Consider the following 20,396-nt stretch of genomic DNA (forward strand, 5'->3'; position numbering starts at 1 on the left):
GTGTTTTATTTTAAAAAGCATATTATGGACTGCTTTTTTTTTTTTTTAAAGAGAGAGAGGGAGAGAATCTTAATATTTATTTTTCAGTTATCGGTGGGCACAACATCTTTGTTTGTATGTGGTGCTAAGGATCGAACCCGGGCCGCAGGCATCCCAGGCGAGCGCGCTACCGCTTGAGCCACATCCCCAGCCCTTATGGACTGCTTTTGTGTTTGATATATGGCTATTCTGATTATTTTTCTTCAGGAAAAACATTTGAGAAGCACTTCCTTCTGTACAATAAAGAAATATGTGTTAGCCGGGGTCAGTGGCTCATGCCTATAATCCCAGGGGCCCATGCCTATAATCCCAGTGGCTCAGGAAGCTGAGGTAGGAGGATCATGAGTTCAAAGCCAGCAAGGCCCTAAGTATCTTAGTGAGAATCTGTCTCAAAATAAAAAATAAAAAGGACTGGGGATGTGGTTCAGGAGTTGAGAGTACCCCTGGGTTAAATCCCAGTACCCCCCCCCCAATAATCAAAAGTGGTGAGGATATAACTCAATGGTAGAGTGTCCTTGGGTTCAATCGCCAGTAGAATAAAATATGAAGTAGACTATAAAATGTCAGAATGTCTCACAGTTTGTAAAGATAAGAGTAGTTGCAGGAAAGTTGATTCTATATACACATATATCCAAAGTTTAAAAGTCACTTGATTAGAAGAAAGGACATATAAAAGGCAAGAGCACCCAGTGACTCAAGAGGCTGAAGAAGGAGGATGGTAAGTTCAAGGCCAGCTTCAGCAACTTAGTGAGACTCTAAAAAAAAAAAAAAAAAAAAAAAAGATTGGGGATGTAGCTAGTGGTAGAGTGCCCTTGGATTCAATCTTGTGCACAAAAAAAAAAAAAAAAAAGGAAAAAGGAAAAAAGATCAGGGCAGGGTAGGTGTGGGAGGAGCAATACTGGGACTGTGTTATAATCTTATTAAAGGTACAATTTAATCCCCAATGTAAATTTGAATCATTAACCTTTGAATTAATTACAAGCATAATGACATCCTATAGAGTATATCATCAGGATCACAGTGTATACCTACTGTCTTAGAATGTGTGGTTGGTTCCAGCTATGTGCCTCACATTCATGATATGTCCCCCTCCCGCCCTCGTCTACCATGGTTCAGCTGGTGGCAATAGTATCTCACAGACCACAAACTCCTAGAAAGTGAGCTAATCAACTGATTTTATTCATTTTCTTCTTCTTATTATTACTATATTATTATTATTATTACTACTACTAAGGATTAAACCCAGGGATGTTTTACCACTGAGCTACTGAGCTACATTTAATTTTTTTTTTTAAATTTTGAGGCAGTGTCTCCCTAAATTGTTGAGGCTGTCCTCAAATGTGTAATACTCCTGCTTCAACCTCCCAAGCAGTGGGATTACAGGCAAGTACCACACCACACCGGGCCCTGAGGCTTTGTATTGTGCTTTTTTTTTTTTTTTTTTTTGATACTGGGTATTGAACTCAGGGTCTCTTTTCCCAGCTCTTTCTATTTTTTATTTTGGAACAGGGTCTCACTAAGTTGCTGAACCTGACCTTGAATTTGCAATCCTCCTGAGTTGCTGGGATTACATGCCTGATGTAGGCTTTAATTTTAAAATAGGGAAATGGTACTGGATTATTCAGGTGGGCCTAATATATTCACAAGGATCCTTAACGTGGAAGAGAAAAGCCTTCAGAGTGATGAGTATCAGGATTCAACCAGTTGGTTCTGGATTTGTAGAAAGAGGCACTGAGCCAAGGAAAGCTAGAAACCTCTAGAAGCCAGAACAAGACAAGAATGTGGATTCTTCCTTAGAGCATTCAAAGGAACACAGCCCCGCTGACACTGTGATTTTAATCCAGTGAGACCCATGTCAGACTTCTGACCTCCAGGACTGTAAGATAATAAATCTGTATTGTTTTAAACCATTCCATTTGTAGGAATGTGGTACAACAGCTAGAGAGAGCTAATGCAAGCAGAGCCTCTACGTAACATTTTGCGTTTCTTCTGCATAGAAGAGTTGTCTTTTCTCACTTCTGATATTTAGAAAAGTTTATGTTTTCATTCTGGTGAATATATGCAACTTTATGTAATATCCTTTGGCTCAGTTCTCTATTCCTTCAGACATTAGGTCAGATGCCAGTTTCTTACTATGAACCATGAGTATGTTAGCATGCTTTTCTTCCTTTCCTTCCTCCACCATCTAATGTTAGTTAACAACTTACCTTTCCCAGGTTTAATTTTATATTATACAATAGGCTAATATTGTACTCAACCTACGTGACTTCCCAAATTGGATCAGCTTTCACATAAGTAGGCCTACTCCTAATGCCACAGCCAGTGGTTGCAGAATGTTCTGGGCTTCCTTGTGCTTCCCCCAAGCAATAGCTTGCTGAGTCAGCAGCCACTACCCTGAAATTGAGTCAATAGTAGCTCCAGGTTCATCATTTGCTTCACCTTCCTTCAGAACTGAACTCTGGTTCCTCCCACAGTGAATGGATTCAGCTAAGCACCAGCTTGCATACAACAGGATCTGACTTTCCAGAAGATGCTCAAGGAACTGGGAATGCAGTAAACACAAGTCAACTAGAAGTTCTTTGCAAGGACTTTTGACAGTAAGCTACCTTGAAAGCATGAAATACCAGAGCCAAGAGCAATCCTATATACCCAGTCTTGGTGGCACAGACATGTCTGTAATCCCAGTGATGCAAGAGGCCAAGGGAGAAGGATCTCAAGTTCAAGGCCAGCCTCAGGAACTTAACGAGACCTGTCTCAAAAAAAAAAAAAATAGAAAGGGCTGGGGATGTAGCTCAATGGTAAAGCACCCCTGTGTTCAATCCCAGTACCAAAAGAAGAAAAATAGGGGCTGCTGGGGCTGGGGATGTGGCTCAAGTGGTAGTGCGCTTGCCTGGCATGCGTGCGGCCTGGGTTCGATCCTCAGCACCACATACAAACAAAGATGTTGTGTCTGCCGAAAAACTAAAAAATAAATATTAAAAAAAAATTCTCTCTCTGTCTCTCTCTCTTTAAAAAAAAAAAATAAGGGCTGGGGTTGTGGCTCAGCGGTAGAACACTCGCCTAGCACGTGCAAGACCCTGGGTTTGATCCTCAGCACCACATAAAAATAAATAAGTAAATAAGTAAAATGAAGGTATTGTGTCCAACTACAAGTAAAAAAATAAATATTTTAAAAAGAAGAAAAATACCAAATATATATACTTGTTATTAGACCAAAGGTAAGAATGTAAGGATGAGATGATATTAGGCCATCGTGGCTTATAGTTATGGGCTAGTGGGAAAGATATACAATTATATATGGGTGTTTTAATTCTTTAAAAATTTTCTTCATTAGCCAGGTATAGTGGCTCATGCCAGTAATCCCAGCAGTTTGGGAAGCTGAGGAAGAGGGATCACAAGTTCAAAGCCAGCCTCAGCAATTTAGCAAGACTCTAAGCAACTTAGATCCTGTCTCAAAATAAAGAATAAAAAAGGGATAGGGATGTTGCTCAGTGGTTAAGTGCCTCCAGGGTTCAATCCCTAATACCAATTTTTTTTTTCTCCATTAGGATCAGCATCTTTTGCCTAGATGAGCAGTGATAGTAATTGTCATGTGGAGGGTTCCCAACTTACAATGGTTCAACTTATAATTTTTTGACTTTATTGTCGGTGAAAAAAACAATATGCATCCAATAGAAATCATCCTTTGAATTTTAAATTTTAATTTTTTCGCAACTTTTGATATTTTCAGTGTGGCATTCTTGTGATGCTGGGCAGTGGCAGTGAGCCTCCGCTCCCTGCCCTCAGCAGTGTGCTCATGAGAAGAAAGGCCAGACGCTCTGAACTGTGCTGTGACCAAGATACATCATTCAGGGGGCTGATACATCATTCAACCGGGTCAATAATAGCTCAAGGTTTATCATTGTTTTCATTTTCAACTTACAAGGGATTTGTTGAGATGTTACTCATCGTAAATTAAGGATCACCTGTATTCCTAAATCCTTTCACATGTGATTATTAGAGACCACTCAATATGTTTTTGTCCCTCTAGTCATTTTGTTTTGTTTTGTTTGCTCATTGATAGAGAATAGGAAAATCATAATTTTTTTTTTTTTAACAAATCAGTGCCTCCACTAAGAACAGCTCAAAAAGCCATATTATAAACAAAAACTGTTCAGAAGCATTGGAAAGTTGTAGAATCAATTAGGAACAGAGAGCCCAAGCTTCCGGAGAGCAAGGGAATGCAAAAAGGTGAGCTGAGTTTCTGAAGCTGCCTTTTCCCTGAGGACATTTGCTGATTTGGGGCACAGGGTAACAGAACAGGCTGAGACTCTGAGCCCCGCTTTGCCACAGAGCATTCTTGGGGACAGATCAAACCTGCAATCCATGAGGATGCCAAAATTTCAGTGAAAAGAGAGGTAGAGGGAATGGAGCCTGACACATGGCCAGCTTTCTGCAAGACATTTGCCAAATTCTGGTGTTGTTTGAGGTAAGAGATTAGGAAGCTAAGCATAAAGTCTCTGAAAGTAATAGGAGGTTTTTGACAATCTTTCAGTGCTTAGGAGACAAGGACTAGAGGGCAGGGTTTGAAGAACACACTTAGCTGACCGCTGAAAGTGCTGAAGGGTTATGCCTTTGAAGAGTCTCGCTGAGTTGCTTAGGGCCTCACCAAGTTGCTGAGGCTAGCTTTGAACTCGAGATCCTCTTGCCTTAGCCTTCCAAGCCACTGGGATTATAGGCATGCACCACTGCACCCAGACCCTTTTTATTTTGAGATAAGGTCTCACTAAATTTGCTGAGGCTGGCCTCAAACTTGTGGTCCTCTTGCCTCCACCTACAAAGTTGCTGTACCACCAAGCCCTGGTTATCTTTTGGGGAGACAGAGAAGGAATGGATTTTTTTGGCCTACTGAGACAGAGCAAGAAGGGAGAAGAGATGACATTGAAGTTCGGTCTCTTCCATTTAAAAGGTCATCTTCCTTTAGTACAGCATTGCCCACAAATCATTCTTTCTGACATCACTGGCAGGATTTTATAATATGGTAGTTCTAAGACTATGCCACTCCTATGCCTGGTTCTAGGGCATGTGATGGATCTGGGGCTTCAGCCACTGCTTTCTGAAGTCCACTCACTGTTACAGCCCTGGGGGTAATGCCATACTCCCCTCAGCTACTCCAACCAGTGCCTGAACTCTTTAGGTGTGTTGGTCAGCTTTCCATTACTGTGACAAAACACCTGAGAAATCAATTTTATTATAAGGAGTAAAGTATATTTTGGCCCATGATTTCAGAAGTTTCAGTCCATGGTCACTTGGTCCTAATGTTTCAGGCCTCTAGCAGCATAGTACATCTTGGTAGAAGTGTGGGGTAGAGGAGCTTCTCACTTCATGGCAGCTGGGAAGCAAAAGAAAGAGAAAGAGGAGAGAGATAGGGTCCCAATATACCTTTAAAGGGCACATTTCCAGTGACTAGCTTCTTGCCATATAGCCCCACCTCCTAAAGGTTCCACCACCTCCCCGTGGCACTATGGTCCCAGGACCAAACCTTTAACACATGGACAACTTGGAGACATTGAAGATCTGAACTGTAGCAGTAGAGTACCATCAGGGTACTCCTTTGATAGGTGACTGGTTAAGAACTCCCCAAAGTCCTTGCTACACCTGCCTTAGAATTGCCTAGCAGCTGGGTTCAATGGTGCATGCCTGTAGTCCCAGTTACTCAGGAGGCTAAGGCAGAAAGATTGCAAGTTCAAGGGCAGCATCAGCATCTTAGTGAGACCCTCAGCAGCTTAATGAGATCCTGTCTCAAAATATATAATAAAAAAGGGTAGCTCAGTGGTAAAGCACCCTGGGGTTCAATCTCCAGTACCATAAAAAAAAAAAAAAATACTGCCCATCTCCTCCTTTTTCCTCCCACTCTCAGATAACACCTCAGAGCAGCCATCAATCCTGGTCTGACAGTTCCCCAAACTTCTCTGAACTCCCTCTCTATTCCTCTCAGGTATTACCCCTCAATAAATTCCTTGCATGCTTAATCCCTTCTTGGGATCTGCTCCTTAGATAACCTAGAATAACATTTATTACCTGCTTAATACTTACTTTTACATCAACTCATCATTAAATAGACATATTTAAGGAAGAGATGTTACATACATCTCTACTGGAAATAGGAACCCAATATTGTTTGCATAAGAACAATATCATTGGCGGGGGGCCACGGAGGCAAATGCCTGTAATCCCAGCTACTCAGGAGGTTAGGCAGGAGGATCACAAGTTCAAGATTAGCCTGGGCAATTTAGTGATATCCTATCTCAAAATAAAATAAAAAAGGCAGGCTGGGGTGTATCTCAGTGGTAAAGTGCCTCTGGGTTCAATCCCTAGTACCACAAAAAACTAATATAATAAAACAATGACCAAAAAAAAAAAATCACATGCTTAATAAACACAGGGAAAGCATGTTTATTAAGCACATAACATTATTATTGTTATTTAATAATAATTAAATAATGTTATTTAATTTCTGCCAGATATCTAGAGCTTGCCTGCTAGAGAACCCAAATATGAGGATGGTTTGCTTTTGAAAGGGAATTTAGTTATTGTTAGAAAGGTATCAAAGACTCATTAGAGCTGGACACAGTGGTGCACACCTGTAATTCTGTAATTCCAGCTACTTTGAAGGCTTGGGCAAGAGGATGACAAATTGAAAGTTAGCCTAGGCAATTTAGCAAGACCCTGTCTCAAAAAAACAAAAACAAAAACAAAAACTCTGGGTTTGTAGCTCAATGGCAAAATGCCCCTGGGTTCAGTACCAATAAGTAAGTAAATAAACAATAAAAGGGATGGGGATGTAGCTCAGTGGTAGAGCACCTCTAGGTTCAATTTTGGGGGGTGGGGCATGGAGGCAAATGCCTGTAATCCCAGCTACTCAGGAGGTTAGGCAGGAGAGGGGAAAAAAATCTAATAGGCACCAAGAGAAGACTTTTCCTGAACCTAATCAGAAAGATCAAAAGCAAATAAACAGGGGCTGGGGATGTGGCTCAAGCCATAGGGCACTCGCCTGGCATGTGTGCGGCCTGGGTTGGATCCTCAGCACCACATACAAACAAAGATGTTGTGTCCGCCGAAAACTAAAAAATAAATATTAAAAAATTCCCTCCCCCCCCCCCTTAAAAATACTTTAAAAAAAAAAAAAGCAAGGGGCTGGGGATGTGGCTCAAGTGGCAGTGCGCTCGCCTGGCATACGTGGGGCCCAGGTTCGATCCTCAGCACCACATACAAACAAAGATGTTGTGTCCACCGATAACTAAAAAAATAAATAAATATTAAAAAATTCTCTCTCTCTCTCTCTCTCTCTCTTAAAAAAATATTAAAAAAAAAGCAAATAAACAGAATAACTTTCTCAATTGACACTTCCACTTTAACACAAGCTGGGTGTATTGGTACATGCCTGTAATCCAAGAGACTGAGGCAGGAGGATCACAAATTCGAGGTCAGCCACAAGTTCAAGGCCAGTCTCAGCAACCTAGTGAGACTCTGGTCAAAATAAAAAATTAAAAGGGCTGGAGATGTGGCTCATTGGTTAAGTGCCTCTGTGTTCAATCTGTGGCACATTGCGGAGGCTGGCTTTGAACTCAAGATCCTCCTGCCTCAGCCTCCTGAACTGCTGGGATTACAGGTGTGCGCCACCGCACCATGCACACTTGCAGTATTTAAAAATATATAATTCATGATTGGGGAAAAGAAAGATGTAGACATATGACCATGGAGGGAGAAATGGGAGGTTGATCAGGGAGAGAGAGGCTCTGGATCTAGACGGCAGGAAGAACCTATATACCTGTTTTGGGGGATAAGATGTGGAGGGGAGGGAAAAGAAGGCAGCTATTTTATAAGCCTACCACTTGGGGTGAAACTGTGGAATGAAATTAAAATAAAATCACATGACATTATTTACACACCTGAGTTTGTGAATCTGGATTCATTCAGACTCTAAGCATCCTAAGCATATTAAAACTGTAATTCTTACAATAATAATCAAATCACTCCCTATCCATTTAATTACATTTATATTTTCATGTTACCCCCAAATGATGGAGAATTGTTTCTCTATCTATCTATCTATCTATCTATCTATCTATCTATCTATCTATCTATCTCCTTAATGTACAGAGCCATATCCTCTGTCTCACAAGAACAAGCTAGAAAGTTATTGGGCTCCCGTGGCCTTTGGAGAACCAGCTTGTAGTTTATTGGAAAAGGATACAGTGTCTTTTCCATGGGTCACTGGTAGGACAAAGAGAGCAGGTATCACTTTAATAAGAGTTTAGTTGAAACTTGGTAGCAAATGAAGAAGCACCACCCTAACTGGAGGGAGAGGGAGAGGGAGGAAGGGAAGGTGGGAGGGAGGGAGAGAGGGGAGGAAAGAAGAGGAGGAGAGGGAGGGAAGAGGAAGAGAAAAGAAAATAATTTGACTACTCCAGGGATGGATTTTGCTTCTGGCAGGGCTGGATATAGCACTGTATTGGGGACTCTATCTCTTGGCTTTGCTTTCTTCTTGTCATTAGTCTCAGGTGGCTGCTGGCAGCAGAGTTGGCTGCCCCAGGTTTATATCACATCCTGTCCTCAAGCTCAGGGGAAGGAGAATCTCAACCAAAGTTGGTTCTGTTTGGGTCTCAATTCTGCCCTTGAAGCAATCACTGTGGCCAAGTTGACAGAAGCTCTAATTAACTGAGTTAAATGCCCACCTCCCACAGGAGGGGTGGAGTTAGCCTGTCTAGAACTGCACTGGCTGAGTGGAAAAGGAGCAATTTCCCAAGAAAATGAGACTGAAGTTGCTGGAGGATAGGAGATGCTGGAGAACGTGAAAACACCAGGTGGTCTTCCTCAAGAAAGAGTTGGTAAGGTCCTCCTTTCCCACCCTTTCACAGATACAAATGTGCTCCGATAATGTGGAGGAGCTGCTGAGATCTTGGAAAATTCTGAGTATGTATACAGACTGAGTAAACCTCAGGCCAGGGGTCCCCAGGAGGCACATCCCTGGCTGGGGGTGGGGTAGGGCTAGTGGACTCAGGGCTGATTCCTGCTGAGCTGAGCTCTGGATGCACATTCTTTGTATCCTGGTGCATCCTTAATGAGGGGCTTGGGAACATCACCCACTCACCATTCTAATTACCACTGGTATCAAGTTGATTAAGTCTATGCATCTTATCCTTCAGGAATATTTTGACTTTTCTTTCACAGAAATTTTAAGACAAGTTGGTCAGTTCTGCAATAAAGAACTTTTTTTTTCTCAAGTATTTTGGAGGTTTGTATTACATTTGCAGAAGAATTTAGGGATTTTGGCTTTTTTTAATTCTAAGTCATCCAATCCATCATTATGGTAAATCTTTCTATGTAGACAACCATACTGACTACAAATAATCCTTTTTTTCTTTTTCTTTTGGAATCCTTATACCTTTATTTCTTCTTTTTTGTCTTATGGTAACTTCAAAGACGTTGATCTGATGTTGAAAGGAGTGATGAGAATTGGCAGTCTTGTCTTTTTCTTGAAGGCTGCTCCCACATGTGAAGTCAGTTTTTTAGAAAATATATCAGGCTGGGACTGGGTTTGTAGCTTAGTGGTAGAGGGCTTGCATAGCATATGCAAGGCACTGGGTTTGAACTGCAGCACCACATAAAAATAAATAAAATAAAGGTATTGTGTCCATCTACAACTCAAAAATACTTAATATATATATATATCAGGCTGTATACTTCTGACATCCATTTTCACAGTACTTTACTATACATTAATAAAAACTAAAAAGAAAAAAATTAGGAATACTCCTAACCTCTTCTTATTACTATGTACACTAAGGATGTCACTGAGCAGGTTTCAACTTGACTCTACGTTACTGGGGAAAATAAGTCTTAAGTAAGAACACAGATGATTGCTGCCATGGACTTGGAACTATCAGGATGAGAAAGGGACACAGGGATGGTCTCAGTAGCTCCAGAACCAAATGAGAGGTAACATGGAAGCAGAGAGAAGCAGATTTCCACATAGAAAGAAAAACTATCATTGGTATCTAACCAGAGAATAGATCACTGTTTGACAGTGAAATGAAAGTATTTAAGAGAACTGGATACATATTTCAAGGATACTGTACAAGACTCTCACCTCCAATATGGTGGGGTATAGACCTTGTCATGTCTTTTGTCTCCTCCAACTTCAAGCCTGAAGTTTTTTAAAGAATTGGGTTCATTCAATCCTACTTGAGAGGTTACTCTATTTTCCTATAGTATTTAGAAAACTGAACTTACAATAAAGTTAACAAAGACAAAAGTTTGTTCTTTGTATATGGTAATAGCATTAGTATACCCCTGCCAAGTAGGAGCATGAAAAAAACAGAAGAGAAAGAAAGAAAACACTATTAGAATTTCTTTCTCCCAAAGAAACACTTGGCACCTATTATAAGTGTGTATTCGATAATCATAGAATAGATAGTTATATCCCTTATTCTTCTTTTCCAAATCCTTAAATTTACTTGTGTTTTTTGAGGTTTCTAGGCATATATATCCACTGTTCTATAATTTTTTTAAAAAGTTTTTATTAGTGCATAATAATTATACAGAATAGTGGTTTCATTGTGGCATATATTTTTTTTTCTATAGTCTTCACAAGTAACAGAAATAGATAAAGTGGTCTTTTCATTGATTTGAAATCTTTTTTTTTAAAGCTTTACTAATGGGGTTGACTGCCCTTTTTTTCCTAAAATAGGAATTTTCAACGAGGTTTTAAAATTTTTTGAAGATGAGGGATAAGTCTGATGGCATAGTTCCCTCTCTCCCCCCCCCCGCTTTTTTTACTCTTTCATTCAACCCAGCGCCTTCTTTCTAGCAAATCTCCAGTTCGTTAGCAGATAAAAATACATCTGCAGAGTCTCCCAGAAGCTGCGCCATCAGCCTTGTAGCCAAGAAAGAAACCTCCTTTCTTGTGCTGCTGTAGAAATGTCTTCCTCCTCCTCCTCCTCTGGCTCACAGGGATCAAAGTCCCTTTCATTCTTGGATCGTTTTTCTCGTAGAAAATCTGGAGTTCAGACAGGGCGAATACTTGAAGACAGGTCTGGAGCCGTGGCGCGCCTGTCCGCTCCACAACCCCGGCAAAGCTGCGCCCCCTCGCCGTGCGCCTTGAGAATACGCCAGCCAAGCCGAGAAATCCGTTACCAGGCTGCGGTGTCCCCAAAGGCCATTCCAAGGCGGAAGAAGACCAGGAAAACCGCTGTGTTGATTCCCCCGCCCCTTGGGCTGGGCGCTCAGCAGGTCAGGTTACAGACAGGTGAGGCCGCCGGCCGAGTGAGCTGCGGCCGCTAGAACACCTCTGGCCAGATGTTCCCACTCCGCAACCCCCAGGAGCTGGTACCCCAGAGAGGGGCACCTACAGTGACCAGGCAGGGCAGGTTGCCTTGGGCGTATCGGAACTGGGCCATGGAAGGGGCAGCGCCGCTCCCAAAACGAGCGTACCGCCCTTAGAAACTTAACATCTTTTACCAACCCCTCTTCTTTCTTTTCCTCCCCCTTCCAGGAATAAAGTAGATAGAGAAATGCAAATAAAAATAAGAACAAAACTTTCCAGCCACCTCCCCGGTAAAGAGGAGAAAGAGGGTGTAACTGCATTCAGTTCCTGACTTCCTGAAATGCATTTTCTAGTCTTAGAATTTGGGGATCAGGTGGTTAGGGGAGGCAATAATGTGAGTAGGCGAGAACTGGAGACTTGCTTTGAAGCTGCGTTTGCATAACCTGCACTGGGCTTTTGTTTCCACCATGTATTTATTTGGGGTAAAGGGGCTCTTGGGATATAAGGTCTTGAGGCGGACGTTGCTTTGAAGGAGCAAACCTTGTTTTTCTTAGATTGTGTGGCACAAATTAGTAAAATCACATATTCCAAAGAGGCTACCTTTTAATTTTTTTTTATTACTGTGTATTCTGTTGCAGACAACCGGAAAGCTTAAACCCTCACGTTCCCCTTTACCAGGTTAGAGTCCCGAGGAGACTCTCGACCGCCTCCCACTTCCGACCACCAAAATTTCAGCAAGCCTCTGGAGCGATCCACAAGGTCTAGAGAAATCGAGCCATTTTCTGGCTTGCTTGTCTGAGACAGATCCACTCGGGAGGTGGGGGCCAACTCCCGGGAGGCTCTAACTCGGGGGAGGGGTGTCCCAGGCAGCAGACCTGCGGTTTACCTCGAGGAGTTCGTTCTGAGATGCACGTAAAGGGAGAAGGGGGCAGAGGGCTGAATAAAAAATGCCCTTCTTTTTTAAAAAAGAGGAGGGGGGAAGAATCAGACGTTAAATTCTTTTGCAAACATTCATGCCTAAGGAAGGGCTGGAACAGGCAGCCCCGGCCGCCGGAACCGGTCGGACAGGTAGCGAGCTTGTTGACACCGTTATGTTGCAGGGCGCATGCTCACTCCCAAGTTTCCTGGTGCCTTTTCTATTCCACCTTATGAAACTTTTTTCCCGGCGTGGTCTCACCCGCGATTTAAGGCTTAGGTGTCGCCAAGCCCAGAGGCTGGGAGTCTCCGGGAGTGCGGGGGAGAGGCCCGGGCAACGCCGCGGCGGGGGGGAGAGGAAGAGGGCAGGCGAGGCGGGAAGGTGGGCTCTGACCGCCGGGAGCTGGGGACCCAGCCGCCACCTCAGCCCCTAGCGGGAAACAGTCGAGAGGAGGGGGCCTCAGCCTGGCAAAGGGACCCCACCATGCCCAAAGTCTTCCTGGTGAAGAGGAGGAGCCCGGGAGTCACGGTCCGCAGCTGGGATGAGCTCCCGGATGAAAAAAGGGCAGACGCTTACATCCCAGGTGAGCGCGGCGCGGGGGCCGGGCCTGGGCGCGGGGCTCTCCGGGTGGGGGAAGGGGCGGACGAGCTCTCTGTACTCATCGGTCGGGGCTGGGTTCCCCCCACCTCATCTCCTTCTTTCGGGCGGAGGACGCTAGGGTCTTCCTGGCGGAGAAAAGAGGGGAGTGAGGCTGGAAAGCCTGGGACACCCTGCGCTCCCTTCCCCCTAGTGGGAGCCTCTAATTGCCCGGCGGCAGGACCGTTGGCTGCCGCGCGGGCGGAGGTGGCCCAGGAAGGAGGTTGAAAACCAAAAAGGGATACATTCAATCCCACGTCCTCAAGGGGGGTGGTGGTGCATGAAGGTCCGCCAACCCCTCTAAAGCTAGATTGGAAGAGGTCGGAGTCGCCTCCCCGGGCACAAGAAACTTGGCGCGCGGGGTCCTCTGCCGCGCCTGACCCTCAGTTCCTCGTGGGCACCGGTTTGGGGCTAAGGATCTGACCCCAGCACCCCAAAGTAGTTCGAGGGGCCGAAATGGGTGTTTACTCGCATACCCCGGCGACATTGCCCACTTGGCCTGGTGCCCAGGTCCGGGGCGGGGCGGTGGCTGCGGCACCGCCCGCAGGTCAAACTGCCGCGGGCGCCCGTGCCTGACGCCGCGTGTGTGTGTCTATCGGTTGCGGCCCCTCCCTCCCTCTGCAGTGGTCCTGGGCTGTCTGCTCCACGACCCCCCCGAGGACTGCCGCAGCGACGGCGGCAGCAGCAGCGGCGGCGGCAGCAGCAGCAGCGCCGGGGAACCTGGAGGCGCCGAGAGCAGCTTGTCCCCGCGCGCCCTGGAGCGCGAAACCCCCGAGCCCCGCGACGCCGAGGACCCAGATGGACACTTGGCAGCAAAGCAGCGCCCGGTTGCCAGGTCAAAAATCAAGGTACGGTGTCGACTCTGCCCCCGCCGCCACCTGCACCACGCCCTGGCGTCGGGCTCCCGGGGCCGGCGCCCCTCCCTGCCGCGCCCGCCCGCGCACCCCAGCATCCGCGCCCCAAGCTGGCGGGTCACACCGCTCCTGCACCTGCCTCTGGGCGGCGGCCAGGGCTTCTCCGCGCGTCCTCTTTCCCGTGCCGCTTCGCCCAGTGGACCCGCTTCCAAAGCGGACTCAGTCCTCTTGGGTGGCCCCGCCTGACGCCGATAGTGGCCTCTAGAACTGTCAAGAGGGATCAAGGACCACTTCCTCCCTTTAGCAGCCCATTCTACGCACAAGGCCTGACTCATAACCAGGTTTTGGGATTGCAGGGTCAGGAAAAAAAAAAAGAAAAAGAACGAGGGCTTTCAAAAATTCCATCCTCTGGGGCGCAGCCCCCTGCGCCACGTGATTTAGAGTTTCATATCCTTTGTGTTTTGAGGCAGCTTAGCACACAGTGGGCCTCTGCAACCATAGTTATTCCTAGTACCAGTTGTGGAGTGTTTAGACGGGAGGCCTGTACTGGGCACTTTGATTCGTTGTTTGTCTCAAATCTTGGTGAATTAAGTTGATGGATAAAAGGGTTCACATAAGAATTTCTTTAGAGCCTTTAACCCAGTGGTTTGGAGCGTCTGTTTCCCTTTAACTGTCGTGCTTCGCGCTCCATCAAGAATTCTAGAATTGTAGGCAACATTATTTAGGTGCCCATGTGCGCTTTTTTGGGTAGACGTTCCATGATCGCCTGCTCAAAGGATTAAGGAATCCCGTTCTACGGACTCATAGCCAGCCAGAAGTAGGGGGTGGTGTTTTATGAATCACTTGACCTGGGTTTCTAGCGTGGTGGGCTACTGTGCCACTCTGCAAAGTATGTGATAACTTTAGGGCGGTCCTGCCACCGTGGCCGGAGAGGGGGGTGGGGGAGATTGGGGTGGAGAATACAGGCATTAGCTGGGGGTTGTGAGAGCAGCGGTTAACTTTCCTGAGAGAGGCAGTCCCTCTCCCCATGCACATTCCTGGCTCCTGGGGCTTGACTCAGGGGTAGGCGGGGTTGCATTTGGTTATGAATTGTGGTTTGAGGCTAGAGCTAGAATCCGGAGGAAAGACCTCTTTAAAGGATATTGTCAACTGCGCCTGCTGTTTAGCAGTAAAGAGTGTTGCTCAGGTTCAAAGTCAGCTGGCCTGTGGTGGTTCTGGGCCAGGTGGGGTTAAGTGGGTGGGAACGGTTTGCGTGAGGCTGGTAGCTCTGCCCTTTGGGAAATTCTACAAAGTGTCCCACTTGCATATTTATCACCAGCCTGAAGAGACAATCACAACCGTTGTTTTGGGAGGGACTGTAGCCAATTTGCCCCTCTGTCCCCCCACCCCACATTGCCCAGAATCCCCTGAAGAGAAACTGGGAGGTGTGAGAGAGATCTAGTCCCTTATCTAACATTTGAGGGCTTTCTTTCCTTCCCCAAGCAAATATCGCCATTGGAACCCTGGATTAAGGGAATAAATCAATCATTTCCAAGATCAGTCACTGTGTTCTTGGGAGCTGGGAGGGTGTGTCTGGTGTAGTTTGCTCCTGTGCCGTCTACAAGGATCCTTCTCTCCATAGTTTCCCAGGGAGTTTTTATTTACTGATAGCATTAGGGTTCCTTCTCTCTGCCTCTAACTCAAAGAGAGAAATCTTAGTATTAGTATTCTTTGATCCTTTAGAATATCAGCCATGGTATTGGTGGGTTTTCAAATTACTGATCAAATTGTCCACAGTTTAGCATGTTGTGCAATTCTAAAGTTCTTTGCAAGGCATGCTAAGTTTCTTTTTGGAATTAGTTTCTTGGGCTGGGGATGTGGCTCAAGCGGTAGCGCGCTCGCCTGGCATGCGTGTGCCCGGGTTCGATCCTCAGCACCACATACAAACAAACATGTTGTGTCTGCCGAAAACTAAAAAATAAATATTTAAAAAAAAAAAGAATTAGTTTCTTAAGTGGAAGAGAAGGAAAGCCATTCAAGGATGAGGACCATTCATGATGCATTGCTGTTTGGCGTAGGGGTATTGAGGATGGAACCAGGGCCTCATGCTGGGCAAGTGCTCTACCGTGAGCTAGGGTCCCCAGCCTGATGGCATGCTTTAATACCTCACTAGGCAGTGGGCTTTAATGATAGGAGTAAGGGCAAATTTGAGCCATTGTATCCTATACAGGGAGGCAACAAACCATCCTACTTTATGGAGTGCCTGCAGTATGCAAGGCAATGAAAACGCTCCCATCTGGGTGTTCCTTCTAGAATCCTCTTTCAGTTGTGGTGAAGCATCTAAGCTCCAGCTTTGTCAATTCTTAGCTTGTGACCTTGAGCAAGTTGCTCATCCTCTGGGCCTCAGTTTCCTTATCTGTTAAATGGGGGCTAACAATGATAGTTGTGAGAATAAATAAGTTAAAGGTGCAACATGGTATGTGCCCAGTAACTGTAGATACTATTTGGGTTGGTGGGGAAACATACATACTATTAACTATTATAGGAGAATGAATGTCCAACCAGAAGCATAGGCAAAGATGTGATCACTTCCAAGCATAGGCAAAGATGTGATCACTTCCAAATAGGGAAGTTTGCTTGACATGGATTTGAAGGCTGTGGAAATTGCTGGCAGGGCAGGCTTTAGGGTGGTATGGGCTGAGCCCCACAGCTTGAGTAAGGAAAAGACTCAGAGCTCTGGTGTCTAAATGATAGGAGACGCAGCTGTTGGGGAGAGTTGGAAGTATAAGGTTGGAAAAGGAGGACAGGGTGAGATGGTTCAGGGGGCCAAGCCAAGAAGCATGGATGCTCCTGGAGAAGAAGCTCTGGAAGGTTTTTGAGAAGGAAAACCAAATCCTACCATCTGTCCTCATAGACAGTTTATTTCCTCAAAGCCTCTTCCCTGATCTGTAAAATGAGGAAATAATAGAACTGGCCTTGGAAGCATGGTGTTGGTTAAATAGTTAGATAACAAATGCAAAATATTTAGCACTTTTGTGCATGCACAAACTGTCTAACAGGGAGTTGGCTGACAGTGACATACAGCAAGGTCTGCTAAGGTCTAACATTGTGTTGCCTGCTATAGGGACTTGGGATTTGGCAACCTGCTCTTGTTTATGTGGTGAGGGGATCAGAAAAGGAGTCCTGGAGGCAGGTTAGGAAATGTGGTCCATCCCAGCTGCCTTTTGACTGTGGACCTCAGGGCAAGTTGTGAAACTGTCTTTTTAATACCGAGGATTCTGTAATTTTACAAAACAGATTGAGGTGGGGAGATAACGTATATCTAGGACAGTGTTCATGCCAGGTCTCTTTGATTCCTTTTGTGATAGAACCATTTGTAGATCTCCAGCTGTGGGTTAGAGAAACCCAGAAAATACTGATTACCTTTGTCCAGAGTCTTATCAGAAACAAAGTTTGGAATTAATTCAGTTGACTGATATTATTTATTCCCCAGTGTGGCTAGGAGAATCCAGAATCAAATACAGACTAACAGGTGAAATTGTTCTATCCATCCTGTACTTTTCTCTCTTCCTTCGGCTCCTCCTGTGGGTAAAAGAAATTGAGTTTAGTGGACACAGTGGTACATGCCTATAAACCCAGTGACTTAGGAGGCTGAGGCAGGAGGACTACAAGTTTGAGGCCAGCCTCAGCAACTTAGCGAGGCTCTAAGCAACTTTTCAAGAACCTGTCTCAACAATAGAAGAGCTAGAGATGTAACTCAGTGGTAAAGCACCCTGGGTTCAATCCCCAGTATCCAAAAACAAAACAGCTGAGTTTAGAATTCTTTGAAAGTACTCTCAGTCTTTTACCTATCTCTCTAGTGTGACTTTTCCAGTCGTGACAGATATATGAACTTGGAGTACTCTTTTTCTTCCCCATCACTTTTAATTATGGAGAATTTCAAAGGCAGAGCGGTATGTATCTGTCATCTAGCCCCAACAACCATTGCCCTTGACCAGTCTTGCCATACATACCTCCCTTTATCCTTCCACCCATGACTTTGAAGTAAATCTCAGACGTCACTCTAAGTCATGCACGGAGTAACTGCAGACTACACACATATACAACTATGGTCCCCGGAGATTACAATGTCTGGTGATTCTTAGCCAGCTTAGTTTGTGTAAGTGCACACTCTATGATGCCCGCGCAATGATGAAATTGCCTAACAAGGTTTTCTGAGAATATATCCCTGGCATTAAGCAATGCCTGACTGTATTGCGAGTATAAATAGTTCAGAATGTACCTCTAATAGGTAAATACATGATCACACCCACATGAACTATTGTTAAATATCTCATAAATTCCTACTTCCCCCCCAGTTTGCTTAACCAGGTCTACAATGATGTCTACACATTGTAATTGATTGGCAACGTTTTTCAGTCTTTTTTAATTGATGCATTTTCCCTCCATTTCTTTTTATGTCCTTACAAGTTAATTGTTAAAGAAATGGGTTATTGTTTTGTGGAGTTCCCAACAGTCTGGATTTTGCTGAATGTATCACCAAGGGGTTTTAACATTCCTCAGTCCTCTCTGTTTTCTCTAAATGGGTATTTGGCGCTGCAGCTGTACTGTCCAGTGTGATAGCCCTTGTCACATGTGGCTTTTTAGTTAAGTAAGATTAAAAATTAAGCTCTTTGGCCACGCTAGCTGTTTTTTTAGTGGCTCCCGTATTGAACAGTACAGAATAGAATCTTTTGATCACCGTTAGAAAGTTGTATTGGGTAGTACTGTTCTACATGCTTGACCAGATTTATTTTATTTTGGCTAGAATATGTCACTGTGGGGTTGTATATTTCCATCAAGAGGCACTGAATATTTATTAGCAACTGTTATGCTCAGTGGCTAAATAGTTCGGATTATCAGATATTGCAAAACAGTGATATTCCAGTTCTGTTCTTCATTTATGAGCTTACATGTCTTTTTTTTTTTTTTTAAAGAGAGAGAATTTTTTAATATTTATTTTTTAGTTTTCTGCAGACACAACATCTTTGTTTGTATGTGGTGCTGAGGATCGAACCCGGGCCACACGCATGCCAGGCGAGCGAACTACTGCTTGAGCCACATCCCCAGCCCTTACATATGTCTTTTTTTTTTTCTTCTTCTTATGTGTGTGGTTTTGGGGATTGAACCCAGGGTCTTGTGCATGCTAAACATATGTTGCACTACTGAGCACATCTCCAGTCCCCTGGCTCATTTATTTATTTAATACCTTTGTTTATATTTATGTGGTCCTGAGAATCATATCTCACGTATGCTAGGCAAGCGCTCTACCACTAAGCTACAGCCCAAGCCCATTTTTTTTACAGAGAGACTTCCCCCATCTATTATTTGGTTTCCTTTTTTTAAAAAAAAAATATTTATTTTTTTAGTTATAGGTGGACACAATATCTTTATTTTATATTTATGTGGTACTGAGGATCCAACCCAGTGCCCCACACATGCCAGGCGAGTGCTCTACCTCCGAGCCACAACCTCCGCCCCTTATTTGGTTTCTTATTGGGACAGTTCATCCAGGAAAGGCAGAAGAATGCTCGATTCCTTTCTGTTATTTTTTTTCATTATTTTATTAGTTGCACATGACAATACAATGATCTTGACATATCATATCCTTACTGTTATATATGAATGAAGATAATTAATTGGCTAACCAAAATTCTCCAGTGATAGCCAATTAGTTATTTCTAAGCATTGTTGTGAAACATGGTTTTAGGCTGTTTTTAAAAAACCTATTGATTTGATATTAGAAGGGAACATAAGTTCTGTCTCGAAACTCTGCCTCTTGTCACCTATCTACCAAGGCAGAATTGAATACCCTTCCTTTCTCCCCAGTGAAACTTGCTGACTATCTTCCTGTTGTATATTTGACTAACCAGACATTTTTTTTTTTTTTTTTTTTAACAGTACTAGGGATTCAACCCAGGGCCTTGCATGCTAGGCAACTGTTCTACTACCTCATTCCTAGCCCTTAAAAAAGAAAAAAAGAAAAAAAGTAGGGATAGAATCTCACTAAGTTGCTGAGGCTGACCTTGAACCTGTGATCCTCCTGCCTCAGCTCCCCCAAGTTGCTGAAATTACAGGTTTTATAGCACTCTGACTAGACTCCTTAAAGTGTTCTCATCAAAGCCAGAGAATACTGCCTACTGTGCTCATTTCCCAGCACCTGGCAGTAGTGCCTGACTCATAGGAAGGTACAAATCAACACAGAACAAGAATGCAGGCAAGGAAGACAATTGTCCATAGACAAGTGACAGCATTGAAGGAAAACACAGGAAAGAAGAGGAAAAGGGGATCTGGAAAAATGCTAAGAATGAATTATCAAGTTAATTTATTTATTTATTCATTTATTTGTTTTTTTTTTTAAAGTAATTTAGCCTTTATTTATTTATTTTGCTGTGCTGAGAATGAAACTCTGGGTCTTGCACATACGAAGCACACTCTATAACAGCTACATTCCCAGCCCCTCAGACCACTTTTAAATTTGCATGAAGGTGAAGTGGATTTTTATTGTTGGAAGGGATGGCGTGAGTTTAATTGCAGATAATAGAATCCACAGCAGCTAATTAAAACAAAAGAATGAGTAGTTAAATGGTACTAAATGAACCAAATTGGGCTCTCAGGAATGATC

At 44.1% G+C, this 20,396-nt stretch overlaps 1 protein-coding gene across 1 annotated transcript in view; it reads left to right on the forward strand.

The window, feature by feature from the left end:
* Nucleotides 1-12,746: 12,746 nt before the first annotated feature.
* The window catches only part of Ovol2 (ovo like zinc finger 2), a 30,864-nt gene continuing 23,214 nt past the window's right edge, over nucleotides 12,747-20,396 (forward strand). The window contains exons 1-2 of the mRNA XM_026400720.2: nucleotides 12,747-12,846; nucleotides 13,524-13,747. Coding sequence (XP_026256505.1) covers nucleotides 12,747-12,846; nucleotides 13,524-13,747 — 324 coding nt within the window. The remainder of the gene's footprint in view (nucleotides 12,847-13,523; nucleotides 13,748-20,396) is intronic.

Source organism: Urocitellus parryii, chromosome 6 (assembly GCF_045843805.1).
Source record: "Urocitellus parryii isolate mUroPar1 chromosome 6, mUroPar1.hap1, whole genome shotgun sequence".
NCBI classification, from domain to species: domain Eukaryota; kingdom Metazoa; phylum Chordata; class Mammalia; order Rodentia; family Sciuridae; genus Urocitellus; species Urocitellus parryii.